Source organism: Podarcis filfolensis (genome assembly GCF_964270895.1).
Source record: "Podarcis filfolensis genome assembly, chromosome: 2".
Classification (NCBI taxonomy): domain Eukaryota; kingdom Metazoa; phylum Chordata; class Lepidosauria; order Squamata; family Lacertidae; genus Podarcis; species Podarcis filfolensis.
Window position 1 is genome coordinate 19013949 of NC_139605.1, and position 26387 is coordinate 19040335.

Sequence of the window (26387 nt, forward strand, 5' to 3'; positions counted from 1 at the left end):
TTAAACAAACAAACCAAAAAAGCGCCATTTATTTTGTCTGAACGAAATGTACAAAGGTGCTCAAATTAATGTTTCCCACAACATCAGCCTGGAAATCCATCCTAGTGCCAAGCATCCAGGGAGAGTGAATGCTTTTCTTGCCGCGTAGTCGCATCAAATCTTCTACTTTTTACCAGATTTCTTAATCCCACCTCCAGCTGCAAAAGGAAATACATTACTATCAGGCTTAGGAAAGAAAGAGAGTTAACATGTGGTACTAGAAGCAAAATCCAGAAGTCCATCTCTCATCCTGGACTTACTAAGGACCACACTGGATAAATTGCTTTTCTCCTCATCCAATGCATATACATAGAAATAAACCGTCATAAGGCAGTCTAAACTCTGAAAAATCAGGTAGCTGTCCAGTATGCAAGAACTCCCAGAAAAGATTCTAGGAGCTCTGCAAGGCACTTGTCTCATTAACATTTAACTGAAGCCCTATCTATCTAACCAGGACTTGCCAACTACTCTTCATGTCTTGGAACCAGAAGGCTGGACCTTGAGAGGTCCGGAGGGTGGCAACCTGAGAATGGGTCTTCTCTGCAGTGGCTCGCCATCTGTGGAATGCTCTCCCCAGGGAAGTTCCCTTTTTAACCAGGTCGTTGGTTGATTTGATTGACATCCTGTGCCCTTTTAAAATGCGGTTTTTTGGGGGGGTATTGAGTTGTTTTTATTTTGATTATATATTTTGTGGTTTTATATTTTGATTTTGTTCTGTGAACTGCCCTGAGACCTCCAGGTATAGGGCAGTATATAAATTAAACAAATAGCAATAATGTTAATAATAATAATAATAATAATAATAATAATAATAATAATAATAATAGACTACCCCAACACACAGTATATTGGGCAGCCCTTGATGTCTCTCTGGACAGTTCAGTGGCCATCTGCTGGGATGGGTCACCGAGTGTGTTTCAATTAATGCTCCAGCATCTGCAGTTTATTTTAAACTGTTTTTAACACTGTGTTTAAATTACACAACAGCGATGGCTAATAGCATAGTTATTGCAAAGGGAAAGGTATTCTATGGTGGGGGTGAGAGCAGCAGCAGGGTTCCACCAAGGCTACGATAAATCCACACATTTATTCAGCATCAGCAGCATGATATAAACTGTAAGGCACAAGGTGGTGAATGGCAGCGAGACATCTTGTATATGCACGTGGTCTTGTTCTTCTGTCTGAACACTGCCCCCAAAAGTACATTAAGAACATGAGGGCAGCCTGCTGGATGAGGCCAATGGTCTATCTAGCACAGCATCCTGTCTTCACAGTAGCCAACCAGTTGCCTCTCAAAGCCCATAAAGCAGGACCTGAGTTCAACAGCACTCTCCCAGCCTGCAGTTTCCAGCAAGCAGAATTCAGAAGCATTCCTGCCTCCAGTTGTGGAGACAAAGTATAACCAACATTGCTAGCAACCATTTACCTCCATGAATCTGTCTAATCCTGGCTGAATCGAATGCTAGTCCTAGTCAGCACAGACCTATTGAAATTAATGGATTTGAATTAGTTGTGTCCATTAATTTCAATGGTTCTACTCTAAGTAGGACTAGCATGAGACATGTTGTTAATTGAGATACCCAAGACTCGAGTTATGAGGCAAGCGACATGTTTTGCTATTTACTATCAACGGCGCCTTCAGACATTTTGGGGAGAAGGGCACAGAAGAGAATAAAATTAAACAGGAAAGACTGCAGGTTCCCCAGGCAAGTGTAAGCACAAGTTTCTAAAAGCAGTGAACAACCTACCATGTTGGATCTGTTAGACTTGGCACGTTAGCCCTATGTCCCTAACCTTGAGCTCCTCCCAGCGTCTACGTCTGCCCAGCAGTCAGATCGCTCAAGATAATTCTTCATTTGCACACAGAGAAAGCCACTTACTAAGTGGACCCTTGCCAGCTGCTTTTGCCTTCAACTCTTCAAGTTTCTTCTGCTCCTCCTTCTGTTTTTGCTTGAATGCTTTGTCTTCCTGTTGGGACATTTGTTAGCAAGAGCGTGAAACACCAACGAACTGGAATTATAAACCCACAATGACAACGGAACGATGTCAAAATGGACTCCACCTTCTTTCCTTCCAAAAGGGGAGAAGGGCACTCCTTTCAAAAAGCAGCTGTCGGCACAAAACACACAGTAGCCTAGCCAGCTTATTCTGGAGTGACCACGGATAATGCTATTAGGGATTGGAAGAGCAGTTATGTGGAGCCCACAATACTCATAGTAAGATGCTGTCTCACCAACAATCTCCCCTCCCTGTATTCCCAAATCACAGTTTCTCCACAGCACCACCACCCTTCCTTCACTCTACACCCCCTTACACGTTTCTCACCTCATCCATTTCCTTTGCTTGCTTCTTGGGCTGTTTCAAAGGTTTCTTCTTGCCACCTGCGGGAGAAGGGAGAGAGGGGGTGGGAGGTAGTAAGAGACAGACTGTGGGGCAATGGCAGGCGATTAGAAGAGAGTCTTGTGGCATCTTAAGAGAGCCACCTGTTTCATAACCTATGCAATGCTCCCACTGTTCTTTGCTTGAAGCGAGCAGGATCGCGGGGTTTTGGATATGAGTATTTTGGATATTGCAGATGCCATTGTGGGGTCTCAGGAAAAGCCACAGAGGCCTGTTCTTGTCCTGTTGTTTTGTTTTGTTTTGTTTTGTTTGTTAGCCTAACTGATGCCATTTTGCTTCTGTAATAAAACTGCCTGCTTTGAAATTTAGGAGGGTGAACCACAAATATGTCAAGACCTTGTAATGTTGCTAGGCGATTTTCAGGAAAACCTCCCTCTGCCGGGCAATTCTCCCCTTCAAGAGCTCCAGGCAGGGTATCCTGTTTCGATCAGCGCAAGGAACCATGAAAAGGGGAAAGGGAGGACCATGTCTATAAAAAGTATGAACAAATGCTGTTTGGGGAGGCTTCACCATCACACTGGTGAGTGTGGCTCCTCCAATCTGTTTTGTTGTTGTTGTTTAGTCGTTTAGTTGTGTCCGACTCTTTGTGACCCCATGGACCAGAGCACGCCAGGCACTCCTGCCTTCCACTGCCTCCCGCAGTTTGGTCAAACTCATGCTGGTAGCTTCAAGAACACTGTCCAAACATCTCGTCCTCTGTCGTCCCCTTCTCCTTGTGCCCTCCATCTTTCCCAACATCGGGGTCTTTTCCAGGGAGTCTTCTCTTCCCATGAGGTGGCCAGGAGCCTCAGCTTCAGGATCTGTCCTTTCAGTGAGCACTCAGTGCTGATTTCCTTCAGAATGGAGAGGTTTGATCTTCTTGCAGTCCATGGGACTCTCAAGAGTCTCTTCCAGCACCATAATTCAAAAGCATCAATACTTCAGCGATCAGTCTTCTTTATGGTCCAGCTCTCACTTCCATACATCACCACTGGGAAAACCATGGATTTAACTATACAGACCTTCCACTCTGTTTTACGCAGCTGAATAAACGAGTGATGGTGGGGAATCTTCTCTGTCTATGGCATTTATTGGCTTTTCAGTGACCAAAGCAGCTTGGGCCCGATTAGCGGACCCCAACACCATCCCCTTGCCGTGTGTGTCCCTCTGCTCCCAGGAGATGTGGCTGCTGTTATTTAAGGCCGGGTTGTTGAAGAAGGCGCGCAGCTGCAGTGGGACCCGAAGCCGCGGTCCCTCCCAACGAGACCTTTTCCCTGCTTAGCCCCACAACCCATGAGGCGCCCCCTCCCACTGCCTTCCCACCAGCAAATCCCTGCCAACGGCCGCCCGCAGCCTTCCCGCCATCACTGCCCCTTCACCGAGATTCATTACCGTCGCGTCCCGACATGATGCTGCCTCCTCGCTTGCTGGCTCGCTTCTCCCCGACCCTCCGCTCGCTCCGACACCCGAAGGCCCTGACGCCGGGGAGGAAAGGAAAAGGGGCAGCACCAATCAGTCGCAGGTATGACGCAAAGGAATCACTTCCGCCCGGCCCGGAAACACCACTTCTGCCATAGAGGCGGAAAGGGCTAGAGAGACCATGGAGATAGACGAGGAAAGGGCTAGAGCGACGCCCAGAATGCTAGCGGGACCATAGAGATATAAGGGGAAAGGGTTAGAGCGACGTGTAGAAGGATATAGTGAGAGACCATAGAGATAGAAGGGGAAAGGGTTAGAGCGACGCCTAAAAAAAATCATACGGTCCGTTCGGAGAGTTGAGCGTGAATAACTGGTTCAGATTGAAAGATGGAATTCCCCACAGAGAACACCTCTAGAAGGTTTCGGCCTCCCGCACGATCCAGTCGCCTGCTTTCCATACATTTACCTCTCACCATAGAGATATCAAGGGGGTAGAGTGGCACCGCTCTGCGTCCTCGACTCACGGCCTATGACGACTTCCGGTTACCCGTTTTTCGCGATGCGTGTCACTCTATTTTTCCTATCTCTACATACGCGGATCTTCTACGTCTATTTTCAGCGACCCCCATACATTACATCCGCCCGGACTTTGTCATGGTGTTCTAGCTTCTCTTTGCCCGGCATTTGCAAGTCCTATGGTAGACTGTGAGCTGGAGTTGGAAGAAGAAGAGGGAAAGAACGAGAGAGGTGCGGGGGGTTGGGGAGCGGGAGGAAAACCCTGCGCTGCTGCTGTTGCCATACAGCAAAAGTGGGGCGAGAATGGGGGGAGGGGAGAGGAGGGGAGCAGCGCCCCCAAGGAAAAGGCGGGGCAGGAACAGAGCCCTGAACTGCTGGGGGTGCCGAGTGGGCTGGAAATCCGACCAGCACCCAAAAGTGGGAACAGGGACGGCCACTTTTTTAAATGCTTTCATTAAATTTCAGTTACAGGTAGGTAGCCATGTTGGTCTGCCGTAGTTGAAACAAAATAAAATAAATAAAATAAAATAAATCCTTCCAGTAGCACCTTAGAGACCAACTAAGTTAGTTATTGGTATGAGCTTTCGGGTTTTTTGGGGGTTTTTTTGTTTTTTTAAAAGATATTTATTGGAGTTTTACAAAGACATGAATTTAAAAGATCATATAAAAAGAAAGAATTGGTATGAGCTTTCGTGTGCTCATGAGTGAAGAAGAAGAAGAAGAGGAGTTTGGATTTGATATCCCGCCTTTCACTCCCTTTAAGGAGTCTCAAAGCGGCTAACAGAGTGCATGCTCACGAAAGCTCATACCAATAACTAACTTAGTTAGTCTCTAAGGTGCTACTGGAAGGAATTTTTTAATTATTTAATTTGTTTTGTTTTGTTTCGATTAAATTTCAGGTTTCCAATGTGGCCTACAGCAGTTGTTGTTCTTGACAATGGAGTGCACCTCCAGGGTGAAGTCTAACCGCTGACTTAGCAGACCAAAGTGACTTCCGCGAGGTACAACCTTGGGCAGTGTGTCTGGAGGTCCTGAGCTGCCCAGACGAGAAGACCACTTGGCCCTACTGATGTGGTCCAAAGGAAAGCAGGGCAATATGTTGCGCAACACCTTGGCTGCAGGAGTAGCCAGTAGGGCAGGGCCATGTCAGGTTTTCAGCGTCGCAGTCTGGTGATACATTGCGACGTTGAAAGGGAGGAAGAAGCTGCCTCGTCCCTGGACCACGAGGTGTCAGAGACAAGGCAGCTTGTTCCTGCCACAGACTCCGTTCGCAGGGCTCCCTCCTCCTTCACAGGCGGGCATGGGATCACCTCTTTCTCCAAAAGTGTGAGCAGCTCCTTTAAACCACTGCGCTGAGGGCCACACAGTTGCCCGTACCTTATCGGAGCAGTTTAATGAACCCCCCACAACCAAACTGTACATATACATAAGATCTAAAACAAAGGTACAAAAAAGTAATATCAATACCAGCAGCAAACCCCTCTCCCAACAAAACACTCTAAACTATACCCCGTCCAATTTATTCAGCATTATTAACCAGGAATTGACGTTTAAATCTTTAGGGCAGGGATGGGGAACCTAGTACCCTCCAGCTGTTGCTGGATTACAATCTGGTCATTCCTGATCATTGGCAAGGATGGCCAGGACTGATATGTGTTGGGAGTCCAGTAAACATCTGGAAAAGATGAGGTTCCCCATCCCTTGTTTAGGTGTTCATTTGGACAATTGCAAAAGAAAAAATTATGATGCAAGACTGTTTTTGCTTTGGTACCTTCAAAGCATGCTGTGGATCCATGTAATTCTCTGTGTTCAAGGAAAACATTTGCTGATCCTGGAAGTGAAAGCGACAATTAAATATTGCAAAGTCAATTTAAATACTTACTTAAATGGCCATTCTGCATCGAAGGGACATTGTTTTAAGAGGTCTGTTTATGGCTCTGAGTGATTGTTTTTCTCCTTCTTCTTTGCACCTGTATCCTTGCAGATATTTTCCACCATGCTTGGAATCTATGGTCAGTTTTGATGACGTGTCATATGGTGTCTGTTGCTACCCATGAGCCAACAACATGCAACATCACAATTTGATAGCTCTGAGGAATCACAAAATGCGGCTACATATAGTGAGAGCCTACTGCTCTCCAGCTCCCAAGAGGCCTGAAGCCAACACAGCTGTGGAAGTGGCTACAAATGTTCTTTATCGCTTATCAGAAGCTGGGAAAGTTTTGGGAAGAAACGCCATTCAGAGAATCTCTGCAACCTCCCAGAGCTGGTGGGACAAGTACGAAGAATTTGTCGGACTTAACGAAGTCCGAGAGGCCCAGGGAAACGTGACGGAGGTAATGACAACATCGTTGGTACATATTGGATAAAATGTATCTGAAGGTCTGCTTGCTGCTGTACAGACTTGCCTGCTTATTTAGATTTAGCAAGTTCTCTGAAATACATCTGGCTGGGACTAAGGAGAGGCCCCTCTCAGTACCTGTGCACCCTGCTTTTTCGTTCCTTTTCTAGAATAGTCATCTCGCTACCTGCTTAATGGCCTTTTGCCTTCCTTTTTAAGGCTTCTGGTTAAATTTTTAAATTTTCAGTTGTTTTATTGCAGGCATAGGCAAACTCGGCCCTCCAGATGTTTTGGGACTACAACTCCCATCATTCCTGACCACTGGTCCTATTAGCTAGGGATGATGGGAGTTGTAGTCCCAAAACATCTGGAGGGCCGAGTTTACCTATGCCTGTTTTATTGGGTGCATTTTGATTCCAGTGTTAACCCTGTGCTCTTGTTTCCCGCCCTAGCTTTTTATAAACTGCATTTTCACTCCTCTTCTGTTGTTTTGATTCAGGAATGGGGAACATGTAGTCCTTGCAAATATTGTGAGACTACAGCTCCCACTGACTCCAGCCAGCATGACCAGTGCTCAAGAATGATGGGAGTTGTAGTCCAGCAATATCTGAGACGTTTACCCATCCCTGATTTCTTTGATTGTTGTTAGTTGACTTAAAGTATTTAGTGAGTACCTCTTTTTATTGCTGTTTAAGCCTACCGCTCTTAATTTGTCTAGTGTTAATTGATCTGATGGATTGTTAGCAGACTTTCTGAGGAAAGATGAGAAGATAATGTTTTTTGGAAATTATTTTTTATTGATTTTACAAATGTAGAATTAAAACACGCCAAATACATATTCATATATACAGATTACTCTGAATCTCACGACTTCGCCCCACCCCCTCCCTGGGTCTTATTATCAACATTAAGAACCGCATATAATTCCATAATCTATATTTTGTATCAATCCATATTATCCATGGTATTTGTTACATTACAAGTGGGATTAAAATCCTGCTAATGTTTTCATCTGCTTGCGGGGGTCTCCTAAATAGATTATAAATTTTCCCATTCTTTTTAAAAGTTTTTGCCCTCTTGGTTCCTGAGCTTTCCAATCAGCTTTGCCATTTTGGCATAGTCCATCAGCATAGCTTGCCATTCCTTCCCGGGAGGGACTTTGTCTTCTTTCCATCTCTGGGCTAATATAGCAGGGTGTATTTGGTTTAAATCAAATCCATTTAAATCACTAGTCTGTAAGGCTTGATTTAAATCATTTTTTACAGAAAGGTTCAACCTTGCTGGCATCCTCTTAATATTTACAACCAGAGGAAGGTTTCATTTTTGGAATAATAAATTTCCAGAGCAGTTTTTTACAGTTACATCAAAAATGACTGATTTGGTTATACTATCAGAAATACATAGGCAGATAATTATGAAATTATTGTTTATATGTGGACAACTTTTCTGCTGTACTTTATTGGAAGGAGAAAAATAACCATTTCCTTCATAACAATTTAAACAATTTATTTAACTAAAACAATAACGTTATAGCATATGTATCCATGTTTATTAACCCATGTGGTTAAACAATTTTAAAAAAAACTTGGACTGGGTTTTAGCACACATGAAAAACTTTAAACAAATCCTTATTTCCTGATGAATAGCCTTTGGACTATAATGTTGCAGATAGAAAACTATCTTTACAAAGATTTTTCCTCCGAAAGCATTTTATTTTTAAAATCTGATTTAAATTAAAAAAATCTGATTTAAATAAAAAAAATCCAGTATTTTTATCTTTATTTTAAAAAATCATTTATTTTTATCCACGCTGGCTAATATCACCCGAGCAGCTGTTTTCCCATACATAACAAGTCTTTTCTGATCTTTTGGGGTGTCGGTACCTATAATTCCTAATAATGTTTTAAATAAACAAATTTTATAGCAGTACATACAAAAAGGGCATCAGGACAAGAAGATAAACCCGGAGGCGGGGAGCTGTACAAAACATAAAATATAAAATCAATTTGAAAAAGACTACTATAAAGGTACCAACAACTAATCCTAGTTGGACAGCAAAAAAAAAAAAAAAAAGAAATGAAAAAGTCCAAAGGGCACAAGGAAGAGGAAAAGGGCCAAATAAATTGAGTAATCAGATTTGGTTGGAACGAGGCAGTCCATTGTATGAGTATAAAGTTAAAAAAACACAAAAACTGCCACCATGTGGCCAGAAAAAAATTGTGTTTCATCAGAGACCTTGGAGACTTTAAATCAGTGGTTCTCAACCTGTGGGTCCCCAGATGTTGTTGGACTACAACTCCCATCATCCCTGCGCTCTGGCCTTGCTAGCTAGGGGTGATGGGAGTTGTAGTCCAACAACATCTGGGGACCCACAGGTTGAGAAAGGCTGCTTTAAATAAACACATTTTAATTAAATAAGAAAGCATGTCCTTTTTTTACCTTATCGACTCCCCTCCTTTCTGTCTTTCACTCTGGCGCAGAGTGGATAACGATGGTTTAATGCAAGCGCTCCAGCTTCAGTGAGTTAGGCTACCCAACTTGTAAATGGCAAGCTCATCTTTCCCTTGCCCACCCATCCTATTCTAGGCCGAAAAAAGGTTCATGGTCGCTCGTGGGATTGTACGAGAATCTCGGGAAACCTGGGAGGCCCAGCAGCTCAAGCTGAAGGAAATCCGGGACCGTTTAGACCGAGTCTCGCGTGATGACATTCAGTATCTGGAACTGGCAACTCTGGAGCACAAATTACTGCAGGTAAGAGTGTATCAGAGTCCAGGAGCGGAGTGAAAGGGTTGGGATTCTCCTTGTTCATTTCATTTATTTATCAAAGGTACTTTTTGGCCTTCCTTTTGGAACCGCCTCAACGCAACTTGAAAATGTAAAAGCACTAAACGTTGCTAAAACAGCAGGTGCAACGATGCTGATGGTTGTTGAACTACTTTGTTTTTTTTTCAATAAGGGGCTAAAACCGTTTTCTGATGGTACTGTTTTTTGAAAGGCCTGCCAAGAGTTTGGGTGATCAGCAAATCACCACAGGCATATTAAAACTCTGCATGCAGAATGGCAGGAATCTAACAATAGGATTTTAGAAATAGGTTCCGGTGGCGTTATTTTCTTTTTATCTGTTCATTTGCAATGAAGCGTGTTTCAGCTGAACACTGGGCATTCCGCTTTTCTGCAGATAGATTTGTTAGTTGTACATCTCCACATTCAGAAGAAGAAGAGAAGAGTTTGGATTTGATATCCCGCTTTATCACTACCCTAAGGAGTCTCCAAGCGGCTAACATTCTCCTTTCCCTTCCTCCCCGACAACAAACACTCTGTGAGGAGAGTGGGGCTGAGAGACTTCAAAGAAGTGTGACTGGCCCAAGGTCACCCAGCAGCTGCATGTGGAGGAGCGGAGACGCGAACCCGGTTCACCAGATTACGAGACTACCACTCTTTAACCACTACACCACACTGGATTCCTTATCACCACATTCAAAAGGATTGGCACCGTCGGTCATGTGGTGCCCACCCCCCCAAAAAAAATCTTAACTACTCTGGGCAATCTCCCCCCATTTTCTTAATTTTGAGTACCCCAAAATAGGGGTTGTCTTATACACAGGGCGTGTTATACATGGAAAAATACAGTCCTTTATTTCTGCATTCCAAAATCTTATTCATCTCAATTGCACTCCAGTCAAAATAACAATCCCTTATATAACAACTGTGGTATTAATGGCATCCATTTGTATTAACACATTCAGTGATTTATAAACCTATAGGCCTATCGCTATTCCTTACTTGTAATCTGAGGTGGTACATTTAACAAGGCAAGTGAGTCCCCCAGCAAGAGATGGTGCCGTGGACCCCCTGGGTGTGTTCCCCGGACCCCTAATTGGGAACCACTGATCTAATCCGAACCCCTGCAATGCACGGATCCTGCCCACAGCTGTCCCTGGGTGGCCTTGAACCACCAACCTTCTGGTTAACAGCCAGATGCAAGAGCGCCACTGGGGCATGGATGAGACAACAGCGAACTTCCCTTCAGTTTTGTAGTCCCAGGACTGGTGTGGAGTAGGGAAGCAAGTTCCCTGTAGCTGCTCCTTGCTTGGCCAGCGGATGGCGCCACAGTGGCCTTCCCCTTGCCGTGTTGTTTTTTCATGGGAGGCCGAGGATGCAACACTCTGTGGCCCTTATTTCCTTGGCCAGTGGTTGGGGCCAAAGCATGCTTCTCTTTTGGACTTCCGGGTTGGCGCCATCGCCGAATGGCGGACTCCCTCCGAGCTCCGGAGGGAGTCTGCTCGGCAGGGGCTGGGTTCTACCGCACCGGCGATGCGGGGACCCTTAGAAACCACGGCCACGGAGGCCGTGGACATGGAGACTCGGCTTGCACCGTTAGCGCCCTCCCGACTCGTGAAGGAGCCTTTTTAAAGGCTACGGATCGGGTGCCGGGGAGAAGCGTGGTGCCTTGAGTTCTCTGCTTCCCCTGCTGAGCGAAGCCGCATGCCATTCGGCGGAGAGCGCTGACTTCTTCCATTGAAAATTCGGACTTTTCAACAACAACCCGTGAGTAAATTTGGAAATCGGGTTCAAAAGGAGGAAAAAAAAAAAATTTTTTTTTCGAATTGGATACGAGCGGGGGGGATCCAAAAAGGAAGTCAGTCCCCTCCCTATTGTAAACTTTCCAAAACAAGGACGGGGAAACCAAGACCCAAAAAGGCTTGCATTGCTGATAAAAATCCAAAATTTCACGATGGGGAACTACAAGAACTGTGCTGGAGGAGGAACTGGAGAAGGGAAACGCAACCCCCCCCCCTGGGAACCGGGGTGACTGAAGAGAGAGCCTGGTGAAAGGAGTCGGAGATCTTGACAGCTGTCAAAATAGCTGTCAAAGTCGAAAAGCGGAGTGGATTTTATTATGAGAACTTGGCTGGTTAAATTTGATACAATTTGCTACAACTTGTTAAAATTTGGATACAAAATGGCGAATATGGATAACAAATTGACTTTTGGATTAGAGGAAACAAAGATACAACAATCCCCCTTGAGGAGTTTCGGGACATTACAAGGATTGGGAAAGTGGAAAAACACCAATGGAACTTTACAGGACTGGTTATCTTCTGGGAAAGCTGCAAAACGGAAATAACATCTCGTCTTCAGGGTGTTTTCTTTTTTGTTTTTTTTAAAGGAGACAATAGATTTTTCTATTGAAGAAAGGAAGGGACTGAACGTAAGGTTTTGCCCCTGAATAACAACCATCCCTGCAGACTTACCAAACTTTCGAACTACAACGTTTTAGCAGCGGAACAAAGGGAAATCAGACTACAACCTGGAAAGAACAATGGAGGGAGTTTTATTACAGTTTTATTAAAGACTGAAGTTAAAGTTTTGAAAAATAATGATAATAATAATAATTTTGATTTTCAAAAAAATTTATTTTTAATTTTAAAAAAAGAAAAAGCCAGCAAGGAGCTGGGGAAAAGTTGTGATTTATGGTCTTAAGAATTCCAGGCAGACACCAGGGGTTGATGGTCAGGGGGAAATTAAACCGGGGACAGGGGGGGGAGAACTAAAACTCCAAAGGCTTGCCAACTTGGTTATTTTTTGCTGAATTGGTCTATTATTCATTATATTTTTTTTATTCTCTACCTTTTCTGTTTCTATTATCTGGGGTGCTTCTTTTATTAAAAAATGGAAATTGTGGAATGACATGGGGTGGGTCTTGGGGAAAGAACACTGGGTTTTTTTTTTTTTTTTTTTTTTTTTTACTGTAAAACAAATTAAGTTTCAATTTGAATGGGGAACTTGTTTGGCCAACAATATGAAAGGGGAATATGGTAGGGGTGGGGGAAGGGGGGAGTCCCGTAAAGTGATATTTTTTGTATTTTTGAAAAATTTTAATAAATATTATTTAAAAAAAAAAAAACAAAGCATGCTTCTCTTTTAATTCAGCTCTGCAGTCCCAGGACAGTGAGCCCCTTCGGTTCGTAGGGTATGGAATATTTTGGCAAGGGTTGGCATGGTCGTTTATCACATTGTTATATATGTAGCACCAGCTGTCTGCTTTACAAAGTAGAAGAGGACATCCTTTCTGGTCAAAGAATGGCTTTGATCACCAGGAGAGCAAAAGCGTTAACCGTGCAGATCCTAGGCAGCCGATTTGGCCCATTGGAGGACAAAACCTGAGCGCTTCCTTAGAGGAGAAGCTGTGAATGTTAAGAGTGCGGAGGCTCTCTCAAGCTATTTAATGCAGAAACTAGACTGGGATAACTATGTAAACCATTTTGTAGGGATTCTGAAAGCCTATTGAGGCTTGCTGGTGTTTCATTTCCCATTCCCCTGACTACATTGTGCAAGAGCAGAAATTATGATACGATACGATAATCTTTATTGTCATTGTCCCATACAGAACAACAAAATTGAAAAAATCTACGTCAGACATTCAAAAACCAACAAGCCTGCTGTCCAGCCGGGTTAGCCCCCTTAAAACCTAATACCCCATAATTAAATACAATATACTCCCATAGAGACTACCTTACACTGCGTTTAAAACCAAAATCTCATTTGGATAGAAATTGGTGAAATGGCAATTCCGAAAACCCCAGCATTCAGTTTCCAGTATGTTTCTAATCTTGAAACCAGGGGTGGGGAACCTGAGGCCAAACAGTGGACTCGTAATCTGGTGAACCGGGTTCGCTTCCCCGCTCCTCCACATGCAGCTGCAGGGTGACCTTGGGCCAGTCACACTTCCATGAGGTTTCTCAGCCCCACTCACCTCACAGAGTGTTTGTTGTGGGGGAGGAAGGGAAAGGAGATGGTTAGCCGCTTTGAGACTCCATCGGGTAGTGATAATGCGGGATATCAAATCCAAACTCCTCTTCAAGGGGCTAAAAGTGACCCTCCATATCTCTCCATCTGACCCATGGGGCTCTCCCCAGACCCTCCCCTTCACCAGCCCTCCTTGAGTGTTTTTTGCCCTGTCCTTGAACTCTGCTACTGCTTCTTTTTTGCCTGGATGGGCAGCAGATAGAGGAATGGGCAAATGTGTGAAGAAACGAGCCTCTTGTACAAAGGTAACATTTTTTTGGTCTCTGACTCCACCCACTGTTCTTCTTTAAAACTTGCATTATGTCAAGCACTTTTCAGTCCTGGAGGAAGCTGGTTTTAGGGACTAGCTGCACGTTTTTTTCCTCAGGCAATGGGCCATTTCACACGTTTCTGTTAAGAGTTCTTGAGTGTATGCCATCACATGCAGCAGGCTGTTAATTTTTACCTTGCCGATTTGCCCTAGTACAGTGGTACCTTGGGTTACAGACACTTCAGGTTACAGACGCTTCAGGTTACAGACTCCGCAAACCCAGAAATATTACCTCAGGTTAAGAACTTTGCTTCAGGATGAGAACAAAATTGTGCGGCAGCGGCGGGATGCCCTATTAGCTAAAGTGGTACCTCAGGTTAAGGACAGTTTCAGGTTAAGAACAGACCTCCAGAACGAATTAAGTTCTTAACCCGAGGTACCACTGTACTTCATGTCTTCTCACTTCCATTTGACTTAGTCACTTAGGCTGGGCTGGTGGGATTAGGCTTCAGGGGCGAGTATCTTTCTAGCATATTGCACAGCGACTACTGAAGGAAACGATTAAGCTTCTTCCTTTAGTACAGGCATGGGGAAACTTCTTGCAGTCCTCCAGGCAAACTCTAGCTCCCTTTAGACCCAGCCAGCCTGGCCATTGGTCAAGGATGATGGGACTTGCAGTCCAGCAACAGCGGCAGGGTCCTTCATCCCAGCTCCAGCAAACCTGTTGTCATCTAATGATCTGCCTGTTTCCTTGGCTGGTTTCCTACTTCGGATGTATTTAAAATGATTTGTTATTGGCTTGTCTTAAAATGCTAAAAATGTGGGTTCCCCCTCTCCCCTGATTCCTGTGCCCTGCCTTCCTGCCAGCTTGCCAGCCTTCGACAACAAAACTCTTCTTTTTTTGGAAGAAACGTTTTCAGTGGGCCTGACATTCCTTCCCTTCCCAGAGTCTGTTTGTTTTAGCTCTGCTGATGTGCAGGCAGAGGGGTAGTTTGAACAAGATCTTTTCATCCCTTCGTGCCCTGCAGCAAGGCGAAAAGAATGCAATACTGTTAAAAAATTCCCTTTCTTCTTTTTGTGCTCGCATAATTCCAGAATGAGCCTCTCTTTACATCATAGTTGACGGCTGGCCAGGACTTGCTACACAGGTTCGGTTACATAACCCTTTTCACTATAAATACACACATGCCATAATAATGATTAGGAAATTTAATCTCTCCCTTCTGAAAGAGGATAAGCGGCGTGTCTCTTTCTGAAATAAAGCTCTGCTGGATCCGACTAAGGGCTCCGTTGAGACCAGAATCCTGTTTCTTGCCATGTCCTGCTGGGTACTTCTGGGACAAGCAAGACATGAAGGCACCAGAATTCTCCCAGTTTTACCTCTGTCTGCCCAGCGATTGGTGTGTGAAGAGGTGTGTTGCTGATAGATGTGGCAATTCCGCTTGGCCATCCTGGTGAACCATAACCACCAAGAATTGGTCATCGTTCTGAGGCTGCGATCCTCAGTAGGTGTTGAGTCCCTTTGCAGACTGGTCACAGTAAACCCATTGAAATTAACGGACCTAACTTAGCCATCATGCAATGACAAACCTAGACAGCATCTTAAAAAGCAAAGACATCACCTTGCCAACAAAGGTCCGTATAGTAAAAGCTATGGTTTTCCCAGTAGTGAGGTATGGAACTGAAAGCTGGACCATAAAGAAGGCTGATCGCCGAAGAATTGATGCTTTTGAATTATGGTGCTGGAGGAGACTCTTGAGAGTCCCATGGACTGCAAGAAGATCAAGCCTCTCCATTCTGAAGGAAATCAGCCCTGAGTGCTCACTAGAAGGACAGATCCTGAAGCTGAGGCTCCAATACTTTGGCCACCTCATGAGAAGAGAAGACTCCCTGGAAAAGGCCCTGATGTTGGGAAAGATGGAGGGCACAAGGAGAAGGGGACGACAGAGGACGAGATGGTTGGACAGTGTTCTCGAAGCTACCAGCATGAGTTTGACCAAACTGCGGGAGGCAGTGGAAGACAGGAGTGCCTGGCGTGCTCTGGTCCATGGGGTCACGAAGAGTCGGACACGACTAAACAACAACAACTTAGTCATGTTAATGAATTCCATTGTGGGTCTCCTCTGAATGCCGCCCAGTGTGACTTAACTTCTAGGGAGGAATGGCCTGCCAAGTCAGAACTCTTGGTCCATCTAAGCTCAGCACTGTGTCCACTGACTAGCAGTGGCCCTGCAGGATTTCGGGCAAATGTCTCTTCCAGCCCTGTCTGGGAATACTCAAGTGCGACCCTGTGGCCTGAGCCAGCAAGCCACCAGGCTATACGGGTTTCGGTAAATGGTTCCCTCATGTCCTGATGTTGCCAGGGAAAACTACAGAGGAAACTTCAAGAGGGCATGGACCAGTGGTCTGCCCAGGACTGCGGCCTGCCTTGCTTCTGTGTCATTTATGTTTGTGGTGGAGCCGTTCCAACCTCTCCTTCGCTTCCATCTGTGCGTTGAGCTTGTTCTTTAAAAAGCCCAGGGCTGTGCTGTTCTCCCTGGGGAAAAGAGTAGTCATGAGAAAAGAGGGAAGAGCTGGGATCCCGATAGTCTAGTTGACATTTCTTTCTAGTCAAGCAGATGCGAGTTCCTCCCCAGCTGCGCAGATCTATTTTTTGCAGGCATTAGTCCTAAATGCAGGGTCTGAAAGTACCAACATGAAGCTGGTTTGTGAAACGGTCATTGCTATAACGGGCTAAACTCGGGGTGGAGGATGCATCCATTGTTTGGAAATAATTTATATTTTGTATTTTTATTTTTTATTTTTTATGTATTTTTGTATGTTTTCTTTTTTTATCTTTTTCTTTTTATATGTCTTTTTTGTATTCTGTAAACCTATGTTTTTGTAAAATCTCAATAAATATTTTATAAAAAATAATAATAATTTATAGCAGAAAAACAAGGTTCCTGGGACCTGTCTCTTGGTCACTCTTATGTGTGACCAAGGCATGGGACTACAGGGTGGGGGCTGTGCAGGTAGGGGCAGATTTCATTGTTAGTGGCTCCCTTTGAACTCTATGGGGCAATGGAAAGAAGCTGTCATTGGGACCTAGTAAGAGAGAGCCCTATCCCCGCTCTTCCAGGTACTATTACAAGGATTCTCTCAAATCTAGGCAGGTCTTTCCTCTGCCCCGCCATTACCTCCTCCTTTCATAATAACCACTTACCACACACAGCAGTTTTAGGGTATTTTTCTCAGCTCTGTGCCCTTCCTCCTTCCCTGCCTGAGCTTGCCCTCCGTGTCTTCATCAGGTTGGGGACAGTCTGCGTGTTCTCTCGTTTTTCCCATAATCCTTGAGATTATTGTCAGGTAGGGGGGATCCCGTTTGAGAACCAAAGACCAAGCTCTCCGAAATCAACAGCACAATGCACAGTCTATTGAAAGACTTGGACAACTTCGTAATTTCCAAGGCTGCCTTGTACGCCAGTATCGCAAGTCAGAAGAGGCGTTTGGCAGGCTGGAAGAAGCGTGGTTGCAATGAGGAGGAAGGCATTCAGGGATGACATTGTGCCTTCCCATCACAGCCAGGGGTGTGTGTGTGTGAGAGAGAGAGAGACCGAGAGAGAGAGGGACGGAGAGCGACAGAAAGAGACAGAGCGAGGAAAAAACACCTTTGCCACGTCACTGCCATTGTCTCCTGACCACCCACCCACCACCACATGCTTCTCTACAGCAAAAATATCCACACCCCTGGTCTAAAAAAGGGGGAAGGGAGTATAATTTATCTGGGGATTACTTTCCTGTTTTTAATCCCACATTCTTTTTTATTTTATTTTTATTTACAGTAGTACCTCTAGTTAAGAACTTAATTCGTTCTGGTGGTCCGCTCTTAACCTGAAACTGTTCTTAACCTGAAGCACCACTTTAACTAATGGGGCCTCCTGCTGCCGCCGCGCCGCTGGAGCACGATTTCTGTTCTTATCCTGAAGCAAAGTTCTTAACCTGAAGCACTATTCCTGGGTTAGCAGAGTCTGTAACCTGAAGCGTATGTAACGTGAAGTGTATGTAACCTGAGCTACCACTGTATTAAAGATTCTCCTCATTTACAAAAGCACACGCATCGTCTCTTTCTCTTTCTTCAGGATGTGTTTTCTACTGATCAGTTACATTTGTTGTGAGACATTGGTGGTATATGCAGTATAGGGTTGGAAAGAAAAGAGGGGGGACGGGAGAGAAGGGGTGGGGTGGTAAAGCTTATGTTCTTTTACTTAGTGTATGCGTGGGGTCTTTGTGTCTGCGTCACTTGGGTAGGTTCTCATTCTGTTCGCTTGTTGTGTTTCCTTTGTGGTGAGAGAGGCTGGGGCGGCCAAGGGTGATTGTCTTTGGTTGGCCATAGTGGGATTTGTTTGTGCGTGGGGTTGTTGGGTTAAGTTAGCCATATTGAATCGTATGCTGTTGGTGGGTGTCAGGAGCTCGGCCTACACTCGAGTAGGACCCTGGTAGAGACACATGCCCGACTGGCATATTCTCTCCCTCCTGGTCACTTGGGAGTTTCAAAAGCTTTCTTCTGCCCGAACATCACAGCGACTGATGCCAACCGACACCGGCACACATAGGGATCCGCAGAGTTTGCACAGTTGGGTAACAGACCTCAGCAACTCAGCATTTTGGGAAACCGAGCCAGATGGGCGGGGTATAAATAATAATAAATTATTATTTTGGCTAATCTGCTTTATTTACATATAAACATACACGGAGCCCCGCAACATGGCTCCCTCTCTCTCTCTCTAGCATCAGACAGCAAAGAGAAAAAACAAAGGACAATAGTCCCACTTCACGGAACACAGTAACACAAACATCCTGTCTCTGTCACTTCCCACTCTGTAGAGTCAAAACATATACCTTTGAGGTCCTCTCCCCTAGCATGGAAGACAAAAAGCAGACTCCATTTGAGGATCTCTCCCTCATTACAGTCGATCAGGTATATGAAGACGAGCAGCAAAGTCAGTCCTCAGGGAATGTGCAGGCGACCTTGGAACGGACAGCTCACGGAAGAACCCCGACCAGACCTAAGAGGAGGCGTGTAGTGGTGATAGGGGATTCCCTACTGAGGGGAACAGAAGCAGTGATCTGTGGGCCTGACAAGATGTCTCGGGAAGTGTGCTGTCTCCCCGGGGCTAAGATCCAAGATGTAACTGAACGACTACAAGGAATCATAAAACCCACTGACAAATACCCCTTCCTCTTGGTTCATGTGGGAACCAATGACACTGCAAGCAATAGCCTCCAGAAGATCAAAAGAGACTACGAGGCTCTGGGCAGGAAATTGAAGCAATTAAATGCACAAATTGTCATCTCATCTGTCCTCCCAGTTGAACGACGTGGCCCAGGGAGAGAGGGAAAAATAGTGGAAGTGAACAACTGGCTTCGCAAATGGTGTAAACAGGAACGGTTTGGATTCTTAGATCACGGACTGCAGTTTCTTAAAGATGGACTCCTGGCAAGCGATGGGCTGCACCTCACAACGGTTGGGAGGAATGTTTTTGCCAAAAATCTCAGAAACCTCATCAGGAGGGCTTTAAACTGACTAATGTGGGGGAGGGAGACAGTGCTCCTGAAGGTAGGAGTCTATCGATTGATGAAGATGATCATCCAAATGTCATAGACCAAATGGAGCAAACAGCACGCAGACCTAGTGGTGGGAGGAAAAAATCCTTAAATAAGAGACACGGGGGAATGATTAATGGACTTCAATGTCTGTACACTAATGCGCAAAGCATGGGAAATAAACAAGATGAGCTTGAGCTCTTGGTACAGCAAACTAAATATGACATAATAGGCATCACTGAAACCTGGTGGGATAAGTCCCACGATTGGAATGCAATAATGGAGGGAAACAATCTATTTCAGAAAAACAGACCAGACAAGAAAGGAGGAGGAGTGGCGTTATATGTCAGGGATGTGTATACCTGTGAAGAGATCCAAGATTTAGAACCTCAAAGCCAAAGTGAGAGCATTTGGGTCAAAATTAAGGGAGAGAATAATAACAGTGACCTCATTGTGGGAGTTTACTATAGATCCCCAAGCCAAACGGAGGACATAGATGATGCCTTCCTGGAACAGATGGCCAAGCATGCAAAAGGAAGGGAGATAGTAGTAATGGGGGACTTCAATTACCCGGATATTTGTTGGATGTCAAACTCAGCCAAGAGCATAAGGTTAAACAGATTTCTCACTGGCCTTGCAGACAACTTCATTGTCCAGAAAGTGGGAGAAGCAACAAGAGGAACAGCCATTTTAGATCTGGTCCTAACCAATGTTGATGACCTGGTTAGTGGGGTAGAAGTGGAAGGATCATTAGGCGAGAGTGATCATGCTCTTCTGAAGTTTACTATACAGCGGAAAGGAGCAGCCAAGCATACTAGGACTCAATTTCTTGACTTTAAGAAAGCCGACTTCATAAAACTTAGGGAAGTGCTGGGTGAGATCCCATGGACAGTAATACTAAAAGGAAAGGGAGTTCATGATGGCTGGGAGTTTGTTAAGAGGGAGATAGTAAAAGCACAACTTCAGGCAATACCAATGAGACGGAAACATGGAAGGTGCCTAAAGAAGTCAGGGTGGCTATCTAAAGAACTTTTAACTGAGTTAAGATTAAAAAAGGATGTGTACAAAAAATGGAAAAGGGGGGAAACCACCAAAGAGGAATTCAAACAAATAGCCAGCACGTGTAGACACAAAGTCAGAAAAGCTAAAGCACAGAATGAACTCAGGCTTGCTAGAGAGGTTAAAAGCAACAAAAAAGGCTTTTATGGGTATGTTCGTAGCAAAAGGAAGAACAAAGAAACAGTGGGGGCACTCAGAGGAGAAGATGGTGAAATGCAAACAGGGGACACAGAAAGGGCTGTGAGCACCTAGAAAGGAATGCTGTGATCACCAATAGTCAGCATGGATTTCTGAAAAATAAGTCATGTCAGACTAACCTGATCTCGTTTTTTGACAGAATTACAAGCCTGGTAGATGAAGGGAACGCAGTGGATGTAGCCTACCTTGATTTCAGCAAGGCATTTGACAAGGTGCCCCATGATATTCTTGTAAAGAAGCTGGTAAAATGTGGTCTTGACTATGCTACCACTCAGTGGATTTGTAACTGGCTGACTGACCAAACCCAAAGGGTGCTCATCAATGGTTCCTCTTTATCCTGGAGAAGAGTGACTAGTGGGGTGCCACAGGGTTCTGTCTTGGGCCCGGTCTTATTCAACATCTTTATCAACGACTTGGATGATGGACTCAAGGGCATCCTGATCAAATTTGCAGATGACACCAAACTGGGAGGGGTGGCTAACACCCCAGAGGACAGGATCACACTTCAAAACGACCTTGACAGATTAGAGAACTGGGCCAAAACAAACAAGATGAATTTTAACAGGGAGAAATGTAAAGTATTGCACTTGGGCAAAAAAAATGAGAGGCACAAATACAAGATGGGTGACACCTGGCTTGAGAGCACTACATGTGAAAGGGATCTAGGAGTCTTGGTGGACCACAAACTTGACATGAGCCAACAGTGTGACGCGGCAGCTAAAAAAGCCGATGCAATTCTGGGCTGCATCAATAGGAGTATAGCATCTAGATCAAGGGAAGTAATAGTGCCACTGTATTCTGCTCTGGTCAGACCTCACCTGGAGTACTGTGTCCAGTTCTGGGCACCACAGTTCAAGAAGGACACTGACAAACTGGAACGTGTCCAGAGGAAGGCAACCAAAATGGTCAAAGGCCTGGAAACGATGCCTTATGAGGAACGGCTAAGGGAGCTGGGCATGTTTAGCCTGGAGAAGAGGAGGTTAAGGGGTGATATGATAGCCATGTTCAATTATATAAAAGGATGTCACATAGAGGAGGGAGAAAGGTTGTTTTCTGCTGCTCCAGAGAAGCGGACACGGAGCAATGGCTCTAAACTACAAGAAAGAAAATTCCACCTAAACATTAGGAAGAACTTCCTGACAGTAAGAGCTGTTCGACAGTGGAATTTGCTGCCAAGGAGTGTGGTGGAGTCTCCTTCTTTGGAGGTCTTTAAGCAGAGGCTTGACAACCATATGTCAGGAGTGCTCTGATGGTGTTTCCTGCTTGGCAGGGGGTTGGACTTGATGGCCCTTGTGGTCTCTTCCAACTATGATTCTATGATTCTATGTGATAGACAAAAATCCCATGACTGCAATCATGGAGCAGGAATTCTAACATCGAGATCATGTTGTTGTCTTGTTGGGCTGTGTATGTGGTAAAGGGGAGCCATACTGGAGGTAAAGCTGTCTTCTTCTATTTCTCCCCATGTCAGTTTCCATCTATTGGTTAGCTTTTCTAGTAAGACAGTTTCCCATACCGCTTGAAACCCATGTTGCATGTTTTATTCCTGACAGGTCCCTCCAGTGTCTGGCTATGATATTTCTGGCCGCTGAGAGTAGGTGGATTATGAGCTCTTTATAGCGTGAATGGGCATTGTTATCTTGGAAGATGTTCAGTAGGGCCAATTCTGGGGTGACTTCTAGTCCCCATTTAGTTATTTTGCTTATTTCTTGTACGACTGTTGTCCAGAAGAGTTGGGTTTTAGGGCATTCACACCACATGTGGAGGTATGTGCCTGTGGAGGTGCACCCTTTCCAGCATTTTGGTGAGGTTTCCGGGCGCATCAGCGCCAGTTTCCCTGGTGTTAGGTACCATCTGTAAGTGAGTTTCAGGGTGAGTTCTGAGAGCCAGTGTGGTGTAGTGGTTAAGAGTGGTAGTCTCGTAATCTGGGGAACTGGGTTTGCGTCTCTGCTCCTCCACATGCAGCTGCTGGGTGACCTTGGGCCAGTCACACTTCTCTGTAGTCTCTCAGCCCCACTCACCCCACAGAGTGTTTGTTGTGGGGGAGGAAGGGAAAGGAGATTGTTAGCCGCTTTGAGACTCCTTCGGGTAATGATAAAGTGGGATATTAAAACCAAACTCTTCTTCTTCTTCTTTTCTTTCTGCTGATATGGATTTAAATGAAGGTTTAGACCACATTCTAGTCCATTGGGTGGGGTTAATTTCGTAGCCTGTGTCGTCCTCCGATTGTTTATTGATTGTGTCAGGTGGGTTTGTGGGGCTTTGGAGCAGTGTTTTGTATATTGTGAATCCCACATTCTTTTGATAACGGAATACTTGTTTAGTTTTTCCATTTGCTTATTTCTTCATTTTGGAGCTTCACTGAAATAAAGAGAAGATGACTCTCCACTTCACCCTGTTTTCGCTAACATCGCGCAGTCTAGCTTAGCCTTATCTTGAGAACATTCCCTTCGAGAATGAAACGGGTGATGCTGAGCCATATTAATGCTTGTGCAAACAGAGCTTGTGGACTTGAGGATAAAGAGACAGGGTACAAATGGTGCATTTTATATTGCTCCTGCCTAGGATGGCAAAGATGTCATATTCCCTTGTAATCCCCCAGTATTCACTAGAGGAGGATCTTGCTAGCCCCTTTTCTGCCAGAGATAAAAAAAAGACCTAAGCCAGCTATTTCCTGTACATGCACATGCAGTTGACCTCCTGTAGCCACAGCTTTGACAGCAGTCTTGATTGGGAGAAATTGACAGGCGAAGCAGTTCCTGGCATGAAACCAAGAACGCTGTGGCGTTCGTTCTTGCACACATCAAGCTCTTGTTAAAGGCACAGAAGCAGGGAATGGTGAAAAGCTGGCAACCCCAGTACCATCCTGGGGCAGATTATGCCACATACAGTCTTCCTTTATTTATATATTTTGACAAAGTAATAATCATAAATGAATAAGAATAAAAATGTGCACCCCACCACCGAGACCATTCCACTGTAACTATCCAACCTTCCAAAATTTCAACACCTCTTGCGATGGTTTGACCCCTTTCCGTTTTAACAGTACAACTTCTACAAACACCTTCCATATCTCCTCGAAATCATTTCTCCTGCATATTCCCCGTCTTACCTTAATGGCACGTGTTAATTTATCATTAAGAGCTGTACCCTACACCTCTTTATACCATTCTTCCATTTTATATTCTGCTTGCCCCTTCCACTTCCTAGCTATAATAATTCGTGCAGCTGTCAATAAATTTGTGAGCAAGTCCTTCATAGCCTGCAAACCTTCCACCTCATCGTAAATTGAGAATAATGCTACCTCTGGACTTTCGGTCAGCTTTAACCCAGTGATTTCTGTTATCTCCTTAAACACCCTTTGCAAAAAAAAAAAAATTGTACAGTGGTACCTCAGGTTAAGAACTTAATTTGTTCCGGAGGTCCATTCTTAACCTGAAACTGTTCTTAGCCTGAGGTACCACTTTAGTTAATGGGACCTCCTGCTGCCGCTGCGCCACCGCTGCACAATTTCTGTTCTCATCCTGAAACAAAGTTCTTAACCCAAGGTACTATTTCTGGGTTAGCGGAGTCTGTAACCTGAAGCGTCTGTAACCCGAGGTACCACCGTACATATTTACACCCCCACCACATGTGAACATAATTCCCTGTTTCCTGGCATCCCCTCCAACATAACACAGAATATTCCTTGCTTATTTGGTTTAATCTGACTGGTGTTAAATACCATCTCCAAATTAATTTATAATAATTTTCTTTTATTCTTATAGACAACATTTTCTACATACGTTTCGCCCATATTTTCCCCCACATACTGGTTCCCCCCCTGCAGGATTTAACTTCCTTCCACAGGGCTTATAAGACTGAGCTATTCTGCCTGGCTTTCAATTTGAACTTAGCTTGATCTTTTATTCCCCTTCCTTCCCTCCCCCTCCCCTTTTTATGAAGATTACCCGCTCTGGGATCCCACAGCTAATTCTCCCCTGGTCTCCTCGCTACCCCAAATAGGACTAATTCAGCCAGCTAGCCCTGGTGATCATCTAATGTTTATTGGATGCATTTCCCCCCTAAATTGATTTTTGAATTCCGAATTTATTTTTATTCACGTTTTATACTGTATTTTATGTTGTTTTTGTTGCATCAATTGTGTTAAATTTATTGTTAGTCGCCCTGAGCCCGGTTTTTTAAACCGGGAAGGGCAGGGTATAAATTATTATTATTATTGTTGTTGTTGTTGTTGTTGTTGTTGTTGTTGTTTGTGATGGGATGTTGAGCTGCTTGTGCGTAAAGTTCCTAGTCCCTCAGTGTTTGGCTAAGTCCACAAACCACTGTCTGTAACGGAGCTCCATAAGCATGGCTCCGTCAGTCGCTGGCAGAATCCGACAGTGGGCGTTTACGGAATTTCTTCCAGCATAAAAGCTCCTTAACGGAAACACGTCTTCTGGACTCTCTGCGTGACAGTTTCCGGCGAGGAGTGGGTGTCCCTATAGGAGGTCCTGAAACCTCCCCACTGTTCTTGCTGGAATTGTCTCTGAGCCATTCTTCCGACTCACTTTCCCTTGGAGCTCTTTCTCTCCCCCTGCTGGTTCCCTCCTCCGCTGATAAGTCTCTCTCAACTTCTGGGAGCCCTCGCACCACCGGTTCTTCCGATGACAGTTCCCTGACATTATTATTATACCAGTCTTCCGAGGTAGTTCTGGCATCTAACATGCTGTTCTTTTAACAAGGCCTGTGTGTTTTCCTTGCAGGAAGAGAAGAGGTACCGGAGCACCTACCAAACTGCGGAGGAGTCTGAGCGGGAAGCCTTCTCCCTCTTCTCTGCCGCTGTGAGGGAAAGCCACGAGAAAGAGAGGACGCGAGCGGAGAAAACCAAGAACTGGTCTATCATTGGCTCAGTGCTGGGGGCCATTATTGGGGTCCTGGGTTCTACCTACGTCAACCGAGTTAGGCTGCAGGAGCTGAAAGCCTTAGTTTTTGAGGCACAAAAGGGACCTATCAATCTTCAGGAAGCAATCAGGGAGCAGGCCTCCGCCTACAACTCCCAGCAGAGGGATCTGAGTGACCTCGTTGCCAACCTGAAGGACATCCTACAAGCGGTGGCCATGACCTCGCAGGAAGCGACGGGGGATTCCTCAGCCAAAAGCACTCCTCTAAAAACAGACCCTCTCTTAGTTTCCGTCAGGGAGCAGCTGAGCTACTCCAAACAGATGAGCTCCTTCCTCGAGAGTTTGCAGCGGCAGCTTAGCAGCCTGGAAAAAAGTTTAGGGCAAATGGCTGCCGAGGTCCAGAACGTGAAAAGGGGACCCCAGCCCACACCTGGGAGGAAAGCACTGCTTGGTCCTTCGACGGAGGGGAGCAGCCAGACCTTTGAGGCAGAAGACGTGGTTCTGGAACTGTGCAACACGGAAAGGAGACTGGAAGCGCAAATGAAGAGGAACTCGATCTACAGCACGGCCTTCACATGTACTGTCTTTGCTATCACATTCCCCATGCTCTACGTCCTGCTCAAGGGGAATTAGCCCGCAGCCCAGCGAAGAATAATTTGTTGGAGTAATAAAGAGTCATTCCCCTTCAGTCTTGGCGGTTTCTTCTTGATAATGTGTGGTTGTGTTTGAAGGCAATTTCCCGAAATTGTACCTCAGACTAGAGCTGCGTGCAAATGCATTGTGGTAAAACATACAATCTGTACCTCTTTCTCGTGTTCTTTTCCGGACTGCTTATGAAGTTTGCAAGTTCCTTTTTGTGGGGAGACAGATGCAGGGTAAAACAGCTTCCATATTATGTTATCCTAAC

At 45.0% G+C, this 26387-nt stretch overlaps 2 protein-coding genes across 3 annotated transcripts; one reads left to right on the forward strand and one right to left on the reverse strand.

Moving 5' to 3' along the window:
- On the reverse strand, positions 1 to 4521 carry LOC310758206 (uncharacterized protein; the record flags this gene model as incomplete). Its single annotated transcript, XM_083604134.1, has 5 exons — positions 1 to 197; positions 1920 to 2007; positions 2365 to 2420; positions 3811 to 4060; positions 4474 to 4521. 5 exons carry the CDS (start codon positions 4519 to 4521, stop codon positions 163 to 165), a joined length of 477 nt encoding a protein of 158 aa, XP_083460260.1. The 3' UTR covers positions 1 to 162.
- CCDC51 (coiled-coil domain containing 51) lies at positions 4425 to 26168 on the forward strand. 2 transcript variants are annotated; one of them, XM_083602099.1, is made up of 4 exons: positions 4425 to 4593; positions 6338 to 6689; positions 9281 to 9445; positions 25343 to 26168. In XM_083602099.1, the coding sequence occupies exons 2-4, from the start codon at positions 6420 to 6422 to the stop codon at positions 26111 to 26113; spliced, it is 1206 nt and encodes a 401-aa protein (XP_083458225.1). In that variant the 5' UTR covers positions 4425 to 4593; positions 6338 to 6419; the 3' UTR covers positions 26114 to 26168. The 2 variants fall into 2 exon arrangements, with proteins under 2 accessions (XP_083458225.1, XP_083458224.1); XM_083602098.1 differs by lacking the exon at positions 4425 to 4593 and adding an exon at positions 4741 to 4824.
- Positions 26169 to 26387: the final 219 nt, after the last annotated feature.

Excerpts from the sequence above, each read along its gene's own strand:
- CCDC51 (XM_083602099.1), top strand. The coding sequence starts at position 6,420 with ATGCAACATCACAATTTGATAGCTCTGAGGAATCACAAAATGCGGCTA. Across the intron at positions 6,690-9,280 it reads CCCAGGGAAACGTGACGGAG|GCCGAAAAAAGGTTCATGGT; the intron begins GTAATGACAACA and ends ATCCTATTCTAG. Across the intron at positions 9,446-25,342 it reads TGGAGCACAAATTACTGCAG|GAAGAGAAGAGGTACCGGAG; the intron begins GTAAGAGTGTAT and ends TTTTCCTTGCAG.